General features: G+C 37.4%; 1 protein-coding gene across 2 annotated transcripts in view; it reads right to left on the minus strand.

Moving 5' to 3' along the window:
- Positions 1–18,248, minus strand: part of PTPRQ (protein tyrosine phosphatase receptor type Q) — a 251,561-nt gene that overhangs the window by 14,748 nt on the left and 218,565 nt on the right. For both annotated transcript variants that reach the window (XM_075551228.1, XM_075551227.1), the window contains 4 exons: positions 14,056–14,137; positions 10,694–10,784; positions 6,574–6,650; positions 370–504 (listed from right to left, as the gene is read on the minus strand). In XM_075551228.1, the coding sequence (XP_075407343.1) occupies positions 370–504; positions 6,574–6,650; positions 10,694–10,784; positions 14,056–14,137 (385 nt within the window). The remainder of the gene's footprint in view (positions 1–369; positions 505–6,573; positions 6,651–10,693; positions 10,785–14,055; positions 14,138–18,248) is intronic.

Raw genomic sequence — 18,248 nt, forward strand, 5'->3', positions numbered from 1 at the left:
GTTCGGGAGAGGGGGGCCGGTGGTGGAGGGAGAGGGTGAAGGGAAGACGATGAGGAGGAGCCCATGTAGAGAAAGAATGTTTGGAAACCGATGGTGGTAGCAGTTGTACAACACTCCTTGACGTGACTGAACTCTGGACCGATGTACTATATAGTTAATAAATAATTAAAAAGTTTGTGGAAAAATTCCATTATCTTTCGATTCCATTTTTCACAAACTTTTTGAAGCCTCCTCATATATCCTAGATATTTCTACTAATTAAAACTGCTTGACAGCTATCCCAGCTATTGATGGCTCATGGTAATGGCTGGATTATTAACACACAACTGTAAAAATATCACTTTGTGAAAGGATTGTAAAGCAACTTACCCGCCCTTTTTCAAAACACTGTGTTAGCATCACTAATGTTTTTGCTCTTGTTTCCCACACCATTCTCCAAAAATCCCCAACCGTTCCTGGTAGTGGACCTTGGGTAGCAATGAATTCATTTGGACATAAATAGCCCTAGGGAAATATGATCAATTATACGACATCAATATTTACATGGATATATTGATTAGTTTTCAGTGGCTATACGGAATGTGTAAAATGGTCTAATGCTTTAAAATAATGTCTATTTTGAAATATAAAGAATCTTTGATATGCAAAACTCTCTGACATACTACACAATTATCTTTTCAAGAAAACTTTAAATGCTATTTCATTTTTAAAGAATGAGCAAACCTCAAAGTCACTATTACTGAGTCTACTCCAATTCATAGCAACCCTACGGACACCCTAGGGACACAGTGGGCTATAACATAGTTACCCTAAATCAAGTGCTCATTTCTGGCAGGCACTATGCTAAACATTTTAGATGAATTATTTTATTAATTTATTTCTCACACAACTTATGAGAAATACCACTATTATCTTTATTTTACAAATGAAGGGACTGGAACTTACAGATGTGAAGTGACTTGCTAAAAGCCTTGCATTTGCTAAGATAGTGTAAATTCATCACCTACTCTATTTCATTATTTGACTATATTGTCATATATGCGTTTTGAGTTATTCAGATATTTTATGAGTTATTCAGATATTTTCACAATACCTCTCTAAGATATTACCTATCGACTTATATGGTTCCATTAGTATTTATCAAACAAGGACAATATGAAATAAAATAGGAAGATCCATTTTGCTCATATACTTGCTTCATTAAGCTGGAACGTATGCATTCAACTTGAGGGTCACACTGCTGAGAGAAACGTGTCTGGGCTGTCTTACCTCACTGTCACTGAGTTAATAGACTCACTGAGAGCCTACAGGAGAGGGTAGAACTACCCCTGTGAGTTTCCTCCTGGGAATAGGAAGCCCGTCTTCCTCCACAGGGTGACTAGTGGTCTCAAATGCCTGACCTTGCCGCTGGCAGCCCAATGAGTAACCACTACACCACCAGGGCTCCCGTGTTGATTGTATTAGGCAAAGTTTTTTAATATCTATTTCAAACAACTATATAGGTTAAGACAGTGGAACTAAAGAAAAAATATTACAAAGTGGAATTGTGTTAGTCATGAGACAATGTAGTAATGTGCATGAATAATATACAATCTAAATATTAATGTCTGTCTTCAGATGGGAAACTGAATTGCATGAAGATCATTTCAGTCCATTCGTGAATTGAAGTGGGTTGCTGTTGGCCATTGTGAATCAGACAGTCACACGGCTTACCATGCCAGGAACGACAGATTCAAGAGGAACGGTGCTGTATTGATAGCCAAGAAGGACATCTCCCAGTCTACCTTGAAGTACAACACTCTTTGTAAGAGGACAATGTCTATCTGCACACATGGAAGTACAGTCGACACAACTATTATCCACATGTATGTACCAACCACTAAAGCTAGTGAAGAAAGCATTGAAGACTTTTACCAGCTTCTTCAGCTTGAAGGTGATCAAACATACATCATCAAGATGCCTTAATAGTTATTGAGACTGCAATACAGAAGTTGGAGACAAAGAGAAATGAACAATATAATCTTCAGAATTCATTTGGTAGCTTTCATAAGTATATGAGATGTACACAAAAACCATTAAGGTCAGGTACAACTTAGCTTTTAAAATGCCATTTTTGTAGTTTAATATTCAAAAATCCTTTGGAGCAGGCTTGTCCAATGCAATATGTCACCTGGACATCTTGACTGTTGCTTCCGTGAGTGTTGATTGTGAATCAAGAAATCCTTACAAACATCAATATTTTCTATGTCTAACATGATGTTGCTATTGGTTCAGTTGGGAAGATTTTTTTTCTTTGCATTGAGATGTAATCCATACTGCAAGGTAAATTCTTTGAGCTTTATCAATAAGCACTCTTCATGATCTGCAAAGAAGGTTGTATCATCTGCATATTGCAGGGTGTTAAAATTTCCTTCTGTCCCGAAGTGTCATTCTTCTTTGAATTGTCCACTTTATTGGAGTGTTGATTTTCATACAGATAGAACTAATGTAGCAAAAGGCAGCAACGCACACATTTAACTTGTCTGATTTTAAACCATACAAAATCCCCTTGTTCTGTTAGAATGACTGCCAATCGATCTATGCACATGGAATTTCAGAACACTTAATTCTGCATGAGCACAATTAAGCGCTCTGAAATTCCCATGCTTTGCGATGTTATTCATAGCTTGTCGTGTTTCACATAGTGAATTCCTGTGCACACACAGTCAAACACCAGCACACCATTCTGTTATCATCTGCTTTCAGCCAAGAGCCGTCTGACAGCAGCAATGGTATCTTTTGTTCAGGTCCTCTGTTGAATCCAGCTGAAAGTCCTGACAGCTCCTTGAACATATACCGCTGTAACCATTTTAAAATTATCTTGGCAAAATTTTACTTGCATGAGATGTTATTGATATTGTTCCATCATTTCTGCATTCTATGGAGTCTACCTTCTTTGGAATGGACCCCAGAAGAGAGCTTCCTGGTCATTTGGCCATGTAGCTATCGTTCAAAGTTCCTGGCACAGACAAGTAAGTGCTACAAGCATTACATCCATTTGCTTAAACACCTCCACTGGCCTTCCATAAATTCCCGGAGCTTTGTTTTTGGCTATGCCTTCAGGGTATCATGGACTTCCTTGCTCATAAGCCACTTCCTGAAAGGGCTGAACATTTACCAGGGTTTGTTTTATTTTGGGGGTGGGTGGGCATAATGACTCTGTGTTCTTTCATCTTCTCTTATTCCTTCCTGTATTGTTTGATATTTTGCACATAGAATACTTCAATATCACAATTCAAGGTTTGATTCGGCTCCCTGACCATCACACCCCGCCTGTCCCCCACTCTTTGAACTTGAGACCTGCTGGTGTTCTTCCCTTTGGGCTCTCACTTCGGGTCTTTGCACATTTGACTGTAATCAGTTACTTCATCTTCTCCAACAGCTCTTTCAAAACATCTTTCCAGCTCTGTTACTGACCATGCCTTCCATTCAATGGAAGCACTCTCTGCTTCAGAGACTTTTCTCACACTCGTGAATAGAAAATCTCCACTCTTAAGGAACTTTGATAAGAGGACTGCCAGGAGCAGACGGGGCTTTCTGCTACGGGGTCACTACGGTCAGCATTGACTCAACGGCAATGAATTTGGTTCTCGGTTATGGCTCATATACAAAATGTGGAATGACTAAACAGGAGATGACAATTAAGCTAAATGGATTGGCTTATAAAATGTTTTTCCTGGTCATTTGCATCTCATATTTTCAGGTACTCAAAGCCTTTGCTAGCATAATCATCTGTCAAAGTGAGAACAAACATGACATTGCTGATGCTGCGACAACTCAATTGCATGTTCACCTTTAATGTCTAATTCTGTTAAAAGCTCTACTCAAGTTAAAATAATTTTAATTATCTATGGTTACATGCATGTTGGGCTGCAATCTCCATGGTCTTCAGCTTGAAATCACTAGCAGGTCTGTGGGAGAAATACAGGTCTTTTCTCTCCAGTACACAGTAACCGTCTGGACAGCCCACAGTCGTTCTCTGAGTTAGCATGGCCTAATGGCCTAGATGGCAGTGACTTTGTTGGGTTGAGGTTGACAGGAGAAATAATAGTGAGGTTTGGGTGTACTCCTCTTGCCCATTAAATAAAATTCTTGGCTCCCTTAATAACATTTCTAAACAAATTTTACAGTTAGTAAGAATTTACTAGAATGTAGTATCTTCCCCTTCTCTCCTTTCTTCTTCATTTGATCACAAATTTTCCTGGAGTTATCTGAGTCAGAACACGAGCGTGATGCATTCCCCTGGTCCTGGATTCGGATCCTGGCATTGCCCCACTTTCACACTGAAGACAGAAAGGCGAAGGTCCCTATGATAGGAAGCCTCTATATAGTCCATCCCTGGCTGGAACCCTAAACAAAGCTGTCCCCCAAGAAGGAAGAGCAAAACCATCTGCTTTCCGCCTGAACACGGAAACCTGCCTTAGCGTAGCTTTCATCTGAGTCTGCTTACTGTGCAGCTCAGTCATAATGATGCATGAATTACTTATGATTCTGTTGTACAATTTCTTATATCACACCATTGCTTGATTACAGCAGGATCTATAGCTTCAGACGTCTAGTTTATTGCTCACACTGCACTGCGCTCTTCGCAGGTCATGTCATGTTCTAATGACCCTTAATCATGAGCGGGAACCCTGGGAGTTCACGAATATTTCTTTACTTATATAATCTCTGTAGCTCAGCTAAACCTTATTAAAACCATCTGGCCTATTCCCTAACAACATTACTGCCATCTCATATCTGGTGGAGCATTAGAGCTGTGAGCTATGACACAAAGTACCAGGTCACAAATACAACCAATTCTATTTTGTTTTGTTTGATAGCTTATCAAGACATATGGTTATTATAGCAATGAATAAATGTAAGAATCTAAATGCATAAGTAGATCACATATAAGTCAAAGTCCAATTTCAACATATTGTCATATTTAGGCTACAATGAAAATGAGCAAACATAAGCTCTCTTTATCATGTTTAGAGATGAATTAACATTTTAAAGGTAAGCATATAATAAATGAATAAAATGTGCTATGAAAATAAAAAAACAATGTGATTCTTTCAGTTTTAGCACACTTATGAAATTCTAAGAATGGCCTGACTTCCCCCAAACTTTCCTCATATCTTCTCTTAAGAAGTCTTCAATTCTCCCACTATACACTACTTTGACCGTAAGAATCAACTTTGAAGTATATGTCAAAACAGTACAATTTTGAAGCCATTGTCAAATAATGCACAATTGATAGTGAATTAATATAGGTATATCACCTTTGCCAAGGTTTTGAGGGAAAACTTGGCAAAACTAATCAGGCATGTTTGGGAAAAGGATGGAGAATCACATAAAAGCCACAATGACACTGAAGGAAATGGCCATCCTGTTAGAGAAGAAAAATCTAAAAGACATTTGGGCGGAAGAGCAAGAAATAAAGTTGTTGTCTCAGAAGGAAGAGGCTGGCACACTCCAAGTAGGCTACCTATCAGCCTCACCCATCAGGCGTATTTGAGAGTTCCGGGGAGATAGCGTAAATGACTGAGTGCACAGAAGGTGTCCATGCACCTAGGATAATGATGAGTCCCTGGGAGGGAAACTAGTTCATCACTTGTTTGGCAGTTCAAATCCACCCAGAGGTGGCTCTGTGTCTTTTTGCTTTGTTTTGTTTTATGACAGTGAAGGAAAGTCATTGGTGAGTTAGAGGTAAAATTCTTGACTTCCATATGGGAGACTTGGTTTGGTTCTCGACCAATGCACCTTGTGCACTGTTTCCACTGTCCTTGGAAGCTTGCATGTTGTCCTGCTGAGATGGTTTCGGTGGAGCTCCCAGACTAAGTCAGACACTGAAGAACTGTTTGGTTCTTTATAAAAGTTGTGCATCTCAACAGCCTGTTCTGTAACCATTAATGGGCACGGGGCAGGACTCGGTAGCGTGTTATGGGTTTGGCATGTGTTGCAGTTAACAGCAACAAGAAATGTAGCAGTCATGAGGAGGGGGCGGGGGGGTGACCCAAACTATTTAGTTTCATTTCATTCTCAATTAATCTCAATATTTACATATTACATATGATGTGCAAGGGAGTACACCAGATATGCCACTATTCCCCTGGCTGTTTCATTGAAGATACGTTTATTGATGGCTATAATAGAATGCATATTCTCCAAGTCATTGAGAATAGGGGGAAAAAGAGAAAGCCAAATTTGTCCCCAAGGACTGCATACCTGGAGAGCATAATACATGTGTGTACTGTATGAACACTGGCATTGATAAGGATGTGAGTTAGTAAAGAACCAAGAAGTATGAACTCTAAAGTTGTAGGCCTGCCACTTACTCCTTACATTCTTGTCTTAAGTTATAAACTCTGTTAAGAAAGTCCACTAACCCAGGTATAACACAGAGGTACAGAGAGCTGTAACTGGCAGTGAAGATTCATGCAGGTTGTAATGTCTTTGCTGGTTTAAGTACTTTGAAAAGTAATACAATGAACTCTTTACTTTCATAACAAATATAACATATAACATATATACAAATGTATCAAAACTCACAGAAACATAGCTGGCATTAATGTAGTCTGCTCCTGGGATGCTAGCATCAGCTACCAGCTTCACTCTGTTATTATTATCTAGAAGAAAGTGTAAGCAATCACTTTTAAATTGTCATGACATTCCATTATAAAGGTAATACCAAGAACATCCTACCACATTCCAGAATTACTGATGGAAGTAAAGTTAAAGTAGACTTTCCCTATTATTTCACATTTTACTATCCAGAGACAATAATTATTAGTAAGTCCTTAAGTATAGTTCTAGAACTTTTAGGACAACAAAGAGTACTGATTTTTTAATATTTCAACTTTCTTTCTTGCTCCAGAACGTCACTTTTATCATACGCTAGACAGTATAGTTAACTTTCATTCTGACTGTTTCCATTTATCGGACCTTTAATCTCCCTATTTGGCTATTCTTTATTTATTGTGAAACTTTCAATCATTGCATTCTAGAATATTTTAAGATCTAGAAAACGTATATGCCCCTACCCATTATTTTTGTCTTTTAATGAAATATGTCAAATTACTTTTTCCAGAGATTTTTTGCTGTATTCATATTATAATTCAAATGCATGGCAATGGTTATACCTATCAGTGCTCAGCTATTTCACAGGTTTTCTTTCTAAAGTATTTTTTAAACTTTAATGCAAAGGCATTAAATAGTGTAGAAAATGACTAAATGGGATTAGGGTTTTCTTTATTTTTCATTAAAAGATCATTTTATTGGGGGCTCTTACAGCTCTTATAACAATCCATACATCAATTGTATCAAGCATATTTGTACATATCTTGTCATTATTATTTTCTAAACATTTACTTTCTAGTTGAGCCCTTGGTACCAGCTCCTCTATTTTTCCCTCCCTTCCCTCCTCCCACCCTCATGACCCCTTGATAAGTTACAAATTATTATTATTTTCATATCTTCCACCGACCGCTGTCTTATTTGGAATTTAGAGTTTAAATGATTGTACCCGACATATACTTTAAGTGAATTGCTTCAAATTTTCTTCTTAGTTTCTTTGACTATAAAATGCAGTTACAATATTTACTTGTTAGAATACTCATGAGGAAAACATATGAATTTCCTTTAAGAAACCTCATAGCAAATAATATGTATTAGTGTCTCATGATCTCAAACCTGACAATTATGTTCAAATGAATTCTCCTTCTTGTTAATATTAGCAATTGCCTGGTCCAATATTCTAAAATTGAGAGAGGGTAGGTTGAAGCAAAATGTTGACAAATGATTGATGCCACCAATATTATAATTTCTGGATGACATTGCAAGTCATTCCAATGATATTGCAGCTAGTCCTATCACTACGAAAGGGCAACCGTCACGTCTGCACTCACTTGATCTGCCTTCTTAGAACTACTTGAGTCGGCAACAAACTAAACTTTTCTTCATGGAGTTGGAACATTTCTGAAGGTCACAGAGTTTCCTGTCAAACGGAGATTTGGAAATCTCCTCTGCAAGCATTTGCTGCTAATTCTAGTGTCTTAAAACCCTGTAAGCTAATATCTTCTAAAATGCACTGTGATATTTAAATCCTACTTCCTACATTACTCAGGGGAAACAATGCACTTCACTTAGCTGGCTCTAAAATCCAGACTCTATTAAAATGAATTCATGCTCTACAGGAACATTAAAAACGTGTGTTTTTTCAGTTTATGGGTTCTCTGCCAACACATTGGGAGGACATACTTAGTCTAAACATTAGAATTGGGTTTTTCCCTCTGTGAAGGTGAGAGAGAAAGAAAGGGGAAGGGTGTTTTAATAGCCCTCAACTTTACAGCTTGGTTTCTAACCTAAGTTAGGAAAGGGGACTTGCTCTCCAGAAACGGCATCTTTTCCATGCAGAAAGTAAGCGGCTTTTCAAAGTAAACCATCTAGTGACTCCAATTATCATTAAAACGAACCTTTATTGAGTGCTTTCTGTCTTCCAGTGTTGAACTCTGTGATTGACAGGCTGTCGCATCTAATCTTTTCAATAATTTGATATTGCAGAGACCACAGAATGACATGGCCAGGGTTACCAAAGCGGAGAAAGCCCTAGATGGTCCCAAAGGTTAATACATTGGCGCGTAACTGCAAGTCTGTCAATGCAGAGCCTACCCAGAAGAGCCTCAGCAGAAATGCCTCGTGATCTACTTCCAAAACATGAGCACTGAAAAGCCCAAGGACGATATTGCTACTCTGACACGGCAGAGGCCATTCGGAGCAGAATCTATGCCATGGTCCCGAGTACCATTTGATTAGTACCTACCCTCTCCGGATGTGATTACACAGCGGGCAGTGCTAGTCTTTGAATGAGTAAATGACACTGACAATGACATTCTTTAAGAGTAGCTGTTTACGTCTCATCGAGACATCTGTTTTAGGGTCACAGAGGCAATTTCAGATGATTGTGAAGAAAGCACTCTCCCCTACAAATCTATTCAAAGATATTGGATGCAGATGTCATACATCACTTTATAAACTCCTAAAATTGCTTCTATAATCCAAACTGTTAACTTATGTTGTTTTAATCTCAGATATAAAGAGATAAGATGACCACAATTCTCAGTTCTTTCTGTGGCTTTTAATGGCTATTTATCTCCCTTGATAACTCTCATTCTCTTTCCATCCTACATTGAAAAATACTTAAGCCTTATGTAATCATATAATATATACTTATTCTATTATATATATAAAATATATCAGAGGTATTCCCATGACATAAAGGACCAATGGGTGTCTAATTTAAAATACATAAAAGGTTGAGATCTTAGCTCATTGTAAATATGACTTCTAATTTTTTCATTGTTGTAGACTAAAGGCACTTTTCTCTGGATTCACATTAGATATAATAATAAATTATTTCAATGATATGGACAATTGTAACTAAGCACTACATATTCTATAGTAATTGTCCTTCAGTAATATATAGAGTATTCATTTTCACATAGTACTATTGAGTAAGCATGACACAGAAACTTAGGAAGAAAATTACATAAGCAAACATGAGAAGTCCCCAAATTCTTAAAATTAGGATTCATTTAACGCAGGTTAACTCTATGGATGAAAAATCAAAAGGACATATCAATAAATGTCACGGTCTTAGAAATTTAGAGACGCATCATTAACATTGAGTAATCCCATGATCATGTCTTATTTGTCATCTTTATTTTAAAGTTACTTACTTATGATTTGTCTTGTATTAGAAATGATTTTAAGTAGTTAAGCTATTATTATTTGCATCCTTTTCCCGTTCTTCGGTATTAACAGGTTCCATTAGTTTAATACCTCCTTCCTACGTCATTTTTCCCTAAAGTGGTTTCCTTCATGAATCTGACATTCATTCTAGAATGCCAGAACCGGTTCATTTTCTTCCTACCCATATCATTTATGATTTCATATTCTGTGATTATGTTTTTAAGTGCATGTCTTCTTAGAAACTGTACTTAAGAAATGCAGAACTCTCTCTAAAATCTTTTTTCAGAACAGAAATTAAGATAAACATGCTAATTAAAATTACGACTTGTAAAACTTCAGATTTTGAAGCAATCTTAATAGAATTTTAGATCCTCAAAAGTGTAATATCAATTCTCATTCTCTTTCCATCTATGTTATATAAGATATAAAATGTGTCAAACATATTCTTATGACATAAGGACCATATAGCTATTATTAATCAAGGAATTCCATGCTTTCCCATTCACATAACCATCACTGCTGAAAGTCACCGATGCTGTTTCTTTCTTAGTGATGGAAGAATAAGGCGTGCTTACTGTGGTGAGGCATTCCTGCCTCTGTGGAACGCACACATTTACTCTGATCTTCGATGGAGACTTTACAATCTACTTTTTATATTCAGAACAAAGCAACGCTATAGTCTAAGGAGAAACTGTTGTCCAAGGCCATGTCCAAATTTTTCTTTGAATTTTGAAACTAAGTCTAAAGGAAAATGTTAAAGAGGTTTGTTACTTCTGTTACATTACAAAAGAGATACCACTCACAAGTTGCTGCTACTTAAGTAAACATGCAATGAAATGTATTAAAGAAGACACAGAATGTCACGGAGTAGGCTGTGATCATTTGGAAACACCGCGCCATAAGGAACAATAAGCACACGTACACGGTTTTATGTTTGGAAAGCGGTTTTTGGCTCTGTTCCAGGGGAGGTCAGCATCCGTTGAAGAAAGATCCTGGAGGAATTTTGGTAATTCCTGTGGAATAAAGTAATCGGACATTTACATTAACAAGGTGAAGTAAACAAGAAATTCCACTTAAGAGAGTTCTTTAACTTTTAGGTTGAAAGTATAATTCATAACTCCCTAAACCAGTTCAAGTGGATACTACTGAGTCTATATGAATCCCACCATCGAAATCCATACTAAAGATCCTCGGTTGTGCTAACAGCTCCCTCTGAGAACATCTCTTTAAACTTCAGAAAGCTCTATAATGTAGCCGCCATACAAACAGCATATGTGAAGGTTGGATGCATTAGACACTATTTAATATTTCATTCTCCACTCCATAGGACGAGGCATTCAATGATTTATTTTTGTTTTTTTCTCCTGCGGCAGTTTGATTTCATGCCTCTTAATTGGAACAACTTTGGCCAGTTTGCGAAAAAGCCAAAGGTCAATTCCTGGTCTTAGTGTGCATTGTTAAACTGAAAGAGGAACGCAAAGGTGTGATTAAGAATTATCAAATGCAGGTTGGGGGGACAAGGGGTTTGATTTTTGACATTTGGGTAAAAATTCATTGTATCCCTGTATCTGACTGTTTATAATGTAAGTATCATGAAGAAGGTTAGCCCACGGTCATGAGCTCATTCTTTTGTTGAATGGATGATCAACATTTATGAAGTTGACAGTTTTCCATTTTAGAAATAAGTTCCACATTGCTGCAGTCCTTAAAAAGTGTTAAAGATGTGTGCTTAAGACTATTTTTCAACATCATTGTGTATTATTCTTTCAATTGGATAATTCTTTCCATCTTATTTTTTCTCAAAAAGATAATCTGGGCGGTCATTTGCATGCCAGCAGGTGCTGGAAGAGGGGACTATGTACTCTGAATTCTGGTCCACCGGCACCAAAGGCTTAGGGGTAAAAAAAAAAAAAGTTTTGACCAGGTGCCGAGGTTTCCCATCATTAGTTAGTTTGTATCTAGGTTTTTGGAGGATGTGCCGCCCTATCTGTAAGAAAAAGACAAAACTAGAAGGGAAAGAAAGGTGACAGAGAAATGGACTGAAACATTGTATTTGTATTCTGTAGTTATTTTGCACCGACTTTTCAGTTGCAGATGTAAATGGCCTGGCCTGTATAGTTATTACCAATTACTAGGTTTATTGTTTGGACAGTCACATTACACTCACGTCTTTTTCTGATCAGAGCACAAAGCCCTGGACCTTCCTCTCATCATAGCCGGGGTGGGGTGGGGGTGGGGGTGGGGGTGGAGGTCTACTGTTTCCTCTCCGGTTAGTGGAATCACACATAAATCGGGCCAGTGTGCACGCTCGTGCTGTCGCAGACTCTCGCTTTTGCTGCAGTACTTTTATGCCTTTTCTACTTGTTGGGTTTCTGCTCGTCCTAATGTGCCACTCAACAGGCATCCCTTTGCTGTCACCTTTCCTGACAACTCTTCACAACAGAAATGACTGTCACTTCTGTATGCACATACCAACCTTGGTCCTCGATACACAGTGCATTTGTTATTTTCCAGACGTGAATACACTGCCAATAATAATACAGGCTTCTTTAAGAGCCAGCGCCAGTTCCATAATAGCTAATAACTAAATGCAGATTACTTTATACTAGTCATTTTTCTAACCTTTGCATTTATTCAGTAGGTTTACTACTCACTGCTCAGTGAGGTAGGTGCAATCATTTCACAAAGATGAACACTGTGACACAGGGGTTTAATTGATCTCTAGGCCAGTTGTCCCGTACATACACAGGATACTGCTTATCACATGATGAAATTCATTGTCATAGAATCAATTCTGACTTCGAGCAACCCTGCAGGGCAGAGTAGAACTTCTTCCTAGAGTTTCAGAGGCTATAAATTGTTATGGACACAGGTTATCTCATCTTTCCTCCTAAGAACTGCTGGTAGATTCAAAATTCTGACCTGTGAGATCCTGCACTTCTGTTCAATGTGCAAACCAGTGTATCACCAGAGTGTTCTATCACTGAAGAAATGCTGATAGTTGTTTACGATATAAATGAGCAGGACCTAAGCATAAGGATTATATATATGCATCAAAAATGCACTTTTCTATGAAGATATAGCTATTTTATTTGAAACTATTTAGTAAAACATTAAGATAGTATGACTTTTAGAAAAGCCTTTAAATTCCTGGTGTCAAAAGTAAGTTAAAACATAAATTTTCTCAGCATAATAAAGAACATGTAAAATGCTATTGCTAACAAAACTTTTCATCCCCCCAGTCATGCATAATGTAATTATATTTGCTCCGATTCTGGGGAAATTACACTTTTGGTCCTGAAAATTTGAACGTGTTCACTGTATGCATGCTAAGAAGAATTTCATGGCACCATTAGAAGCATAACCAAAAAGCTGTAGGAAGTACCATTAATCTTCCCAGATTTTGGTTATTATTCCCCAAGAGAGTGAAATATTATCAACCTCAATTTTGAAAGCCAGTTGTTTCTTTGTTTCATAAATTCATAAACTAAGGATTTCATGAATAGCATATTTGTAACATTCAGAAATTAATTTTGTTTTCATAATATTATCTAAATTTGGTAAAATGCTTAAAATTGGTTAAATGTCTTAAAATACCTTACAGATATTATATCTACGTTATTATTTCAAAATAGCTTCCATTTTATATGTGTATAAATTCCTAAAATAATAAAACTGGTCTAAATTTTTTTAATATTTTAAAAGGACAACTTCTTAATTTGATATATTCGCCATATTGTACTGTAGCATTTCTTCCATTTTAACTTAAAATTAGGCATCTGAAAGTCGGCTTGTTATTTAACATGAATTTTTGTTCATTATAGAAACATAAACTTTGTTTCTGAAAATATCAATATCAAGTTCTGTCCTCAAATTTACCTATATCCTAACATAAGTTAGACAATTGAGCATCCGCATGTACGGCACTCATTAAAACTCTAAGACTACATTTGCAATCTGACTCAGCGCTGGCATCTAAGGAAGGAAAGCAGCATTCTAGACGCGCGGCTGTTTGTGGAAGATGAGCAAAGAAGGCCGGCTGCCGTTGCCCGGGGAGGTCTGCGGAAGAGCAGCTTTTCCTGGCACCGTGGGTGAATCATTCTGATCAGGTTGCACCGGAGGCCGCCCGGGTAGCATTACTATCCAAACAATCAACCTGGTAATTGGGTATTGATTATCAAGGCCAGAGTCCTCCATGGCCTGGCATGTTTAAAATGGACATGAAATGTGACACATGAAACGACTGGAAGGCTTGCAATGTTGTGACAACTGCTAGTAACATACCGAAAATTCTTCTTGAAACTTTAGGTTGCTGTCTGCACAAAGCTCCTCAACACGTTGCAGGAAGGACTTTGTGCTGATTGGCCTCCAAGGAGAGAAGGGCAGAAAACAGAGTCGTGTAAAGCAGTGCTCTTTGGCTTCAGCGTGGGCATTGCCTGCATGATTAGCAAGTTAAGGAACAAAGGACACGGCGAAAGCCGCACACAGCATGGCCCTAAAGAGCCACTCTGGTGTACTTGCAACATTCACATCTCCCCTTTAAGTTCACTTTCTCGGCTTTCATGGTTCAAAATTTCTTTCCATCTCGATTTAAAATGAATGGTTTAACATTTTCAAGTAAATGGCAGGGCATGAAGTTATCATTGAATCCTCAAGCACATCATACCTCTTTGTCACACAGAAAACATTTTCTACATTACAAGGTTTTAGAAGATATAAAACATTGCAGTGACCTCATCTCATAATGACATGGTTTTTAAAGACCAAGGAGTTTAAATATCCCCGTATTACTTCCCAAGCTAAAATACAGACATGCAGGCTTCACCCCCAGAGAGAGAGAAAGCATTTCTCCAGTTACCATGCAATTGGTCATGCTTTTATGATTTATATGCCGCTTGGAGGTTTTTCTAACAAACAGAAAAAAAGAGCCACACATTGAGATTCACCAAGTCGGTGAACCTCAGTCAATATTCAAAAAGAAGAAACGTTATTTAACAAACTTACTTGATGGATTTTCTATAACTAAGTAACCTGCAACAGAGAGTGTATTAAATGCACAGTGAGTGGAAGGGCAAACTCATTCGGAAAGCGTTTACAATACAATCTGAAAAATATACTAGACCAGTAATGCTCCACACCGTTAACTATTATTTGACTTTTTTTATTGCATTATTTTGAAAGTCAGCTATTTCAAAATGAATATGGCCAAATAATAACAGTATTAACAACGGGTCTTTTTTTACTAACATATTGCATACCATTCAGTGGTCTAAAAAGGTTACTGTGGATTTAAAAATATATATTTTCTTTATCCATCCAGAGTACCAAAATCTAGTAGAACATATAATTGAAAAATGCCATCCTATTGTCTATGTCTTTTTTTGTAGGTGAATTTGAATGAATACAAAACTATGACAAAAACATAATCATTTAAATTACTTTTGGCATACTTTTGTGACAGTTCATTGGTCAAGTTATGTATAACTGGAAAAATAAAAATAATTTTCACAGCACACTAGACTACACAATACACACAAACATAGAAATGGGCACATTTTATAGCACTTGTTTGTCATGCACAACAAATTAAGCACTGCAAAAAAACACAAAAGGTAAAAAGTACAGTGAAATATAATGAAGGGCAAATTTTTTATAAATTTAAACTTTTATTCATATAGATGGTTTTCTGTTGTCTTTAGTTAAGAATTACAATAAGATTGTGTTTCTGAAGTAAAGGATGACTGGTAGAAATAATTCAACTGGAAAATGGGACATAATGGATATTTTTATTAAAAATGTCCTGCAAATTCTGTATTACATGGGGAAAATGAGAAAAGAGGAAATGTATTTAATAATAGAGGAATTTGTTAAAAGCATGCTATGGTAAGTATAACCAAATGGAATGATAGGACTTCTATTATGGTTGCTGGTGAACTCAGGCAGAACAATTTCTCTCCCGGCTTCTCAAATCCACCTGAGGGCAGAGCAGCCGCCCTCAAACAAGGGTCTGTGGTGAGACTCCAAACTGACCTTGGTACAATCAGCACGACTCGAAAGAACGATTCTTAGAGGGAAATACAGAAATCCTCATGCTAAAAAGATCGACATGAATCTGAAGCATTATTGAATGTGACGAGTTCTTGAGTCTGTGGTTGGAAGATAAATACAGTGGCTAAAAATTTGGGGTCCTGGAAGTACCTTTAAATCAGTAATCGAGGCAGAGGGGATCAAGGCGGACAATCAATCCTCGCTGCAATGAACTAGTCCAACATCGAAGTTGGACAAATCTACTTTAAGGTAAAAAAGAATGAATTTCTAAAATCAGGGAGATCAACTTCCCAGTTACCACGTAGCAATGGAAATTATTGGACTACATGACAGGAATTTATGATAAAAGGGAACATTATTCAACGTGTGAGTGGTGAAATGCAAACACACTATATCTGATTAAGTGATTGGTCCACCTATTTCAAGGATTCAGATGCCACCATGTAATGGAGACATCCTCTATTTTCCCAAAGGATCCAGGATTATTTGAAACTGAGCTGGACAACTATTTTTACTAGAATATCTATAATCTAAAATAAATTCTGGTTGCTGGATGAAAAAGAATCAGCATGTTTATGAAGTGCTCAATCGACCTCAACCATGAATAAAGTATAAATGAACAAGTAATAGTTAAAGCACAATATTATTAGTATTTACATTCATGCTCTTCTTTCATAAATCATCTCCTTTTCATTTAGTAATAATTGAATTTTTCTTTGAAATCCTTTCAGAGAAAATGATTCAGAAAATGCTTATACTTTATTGTTACTATTTTAAATAATATTATACAAAATTTTTGTATTTGGAATCTTTTTCTAAAGATATTATGATACTAATTTTAGTCATAAGTGGATAACTGTTGGGCTTGGTTAGATGAATTTGTTTTTTTAAAAACGAAATACTTTTATTGGGAGCTCTTACATCTCTTTTCACAATCCACACATTCATCCATAGTATCAAGCACATTTGCACATATGCTGCCATCATTTTCAAAGCATTCTTTCTACTTGAGCCCCTGATATCAGCTTCTTATTTTTATTCCTCCCTCCCCTGCCCACTCTCCCCCATGAACCCTTGATAAGTTATAGATTTTTATTTTCATATCTTAAATTGGTGAATTCTTGACTTATAAAATACAAATTTCCTTACTGGTTTCAGATATATGATCAATTGAGCATATAGTTTACATATATTATCAATTGAGCATTATATATAATCAGTTGAGGAAATAACTTAATTTGTCTCAGTTTTATAATTTGTGAAGTGGGGAGAAATGTAACTCAAGGTCATACATATATAATAAACTTAGAGAAATCACTGCCCTTCATAAGTAATATATGGATTTTAATAGCCCTCCCACTGCCAATGAACGGCTTCTATCTCAGCAGCCCTATCTAGGGTTTTGGAGACTACACTTTTATGGAAGCCAATGGACTTATCTTTCTCCCAAAGAGCTGGTTTGAATCACTGATTTTGCAACCAGGAGACCATTGCTTAACCTACTGTGTCACTAGGACACCTTAAAGGTTGTGTGCTATCACGAAAGGTACTATGTCTATTTTATTTGACATAAATGAAGCTCTTTTGCAAATGACAATGATATAAAGAAATAATTCATTTTTGTTCTGAAATGACAATGATATAAAGGAAGAATTAGTTTTGTTTCCAAAAGCCCATTTAGTCATAACCAAAAAAAATGGGATGGTGCGAAATTGAACAAGACATTTCCCTATTTGATTCCTCCTTGACCATATACTCACATAAAGACTGACCACAGCTATCTAGATTTCAGGTCCAAGTCTTGTTTTCTAGTTCCCTCTTGATCCCAAACAAGTCTCTAAAATAGTGACAACAATCGTTTATTTTTCGCATAAGCGTGTGAAAGCCTTTGGAACCACACCCACTTTTCTGGCCCTGCTCTTGGCAGCTGGTGTGCGTGCATGCTGCCCCATCCCAGCCGACTGCGCCGTGGCCACGCTCACGGATCTCTGTGTCTGGCTGGTTCAAAGACGAACTGCCCTGTGGAATCCGCTCACTTCATTGCGAAGGAAACAATTTCTTCCTTCGGTAAAATCAAATTTCTACAGACAAATCACCTACCTTGTTGTATGGGTACATGTGTGAAGGAAACAGGGGACCCTGCGTGTGAACGTGGCTGAAGCACTGGATCTGACGGGACTCACCCACCATTGTGCGGGGGCAAGGGGTGGCAGTCTGCTTATGTAAAGATTTACAGCTGGGGAAACCCCATGGGCAGTTCGACTTCATCCTGCCGGGTGGGTCTGGCTCAGAATACACTGCAGAGCAGTGAGGGGCAACAGTACAAACCTTCCGATTCACGTACACCTGAGAGCAGGGACTGGCTGATCATTTAGATTAGTGTAGGCTAGTCACGGCATAAGTCCCTGTCAAATACATATCTGTGTGTG

This window comes from Tenrec ecaudatus, chromosome 6 (assembly GCF_050624435.1).
Source record: "Tenrec ecaudatus isolate mTenEca1 chromosome 6, mTenEca1.hap1, whole genome shotgun sequence".
In the NCBI taxonomy this organism is placed as follows: domain Eukaryota; kingdom Metazoa; phylum Chordata; class Mammalia; order Afrosoricida; family Tenrecidae; genus Tenrec; species Tenrec ecaudatus.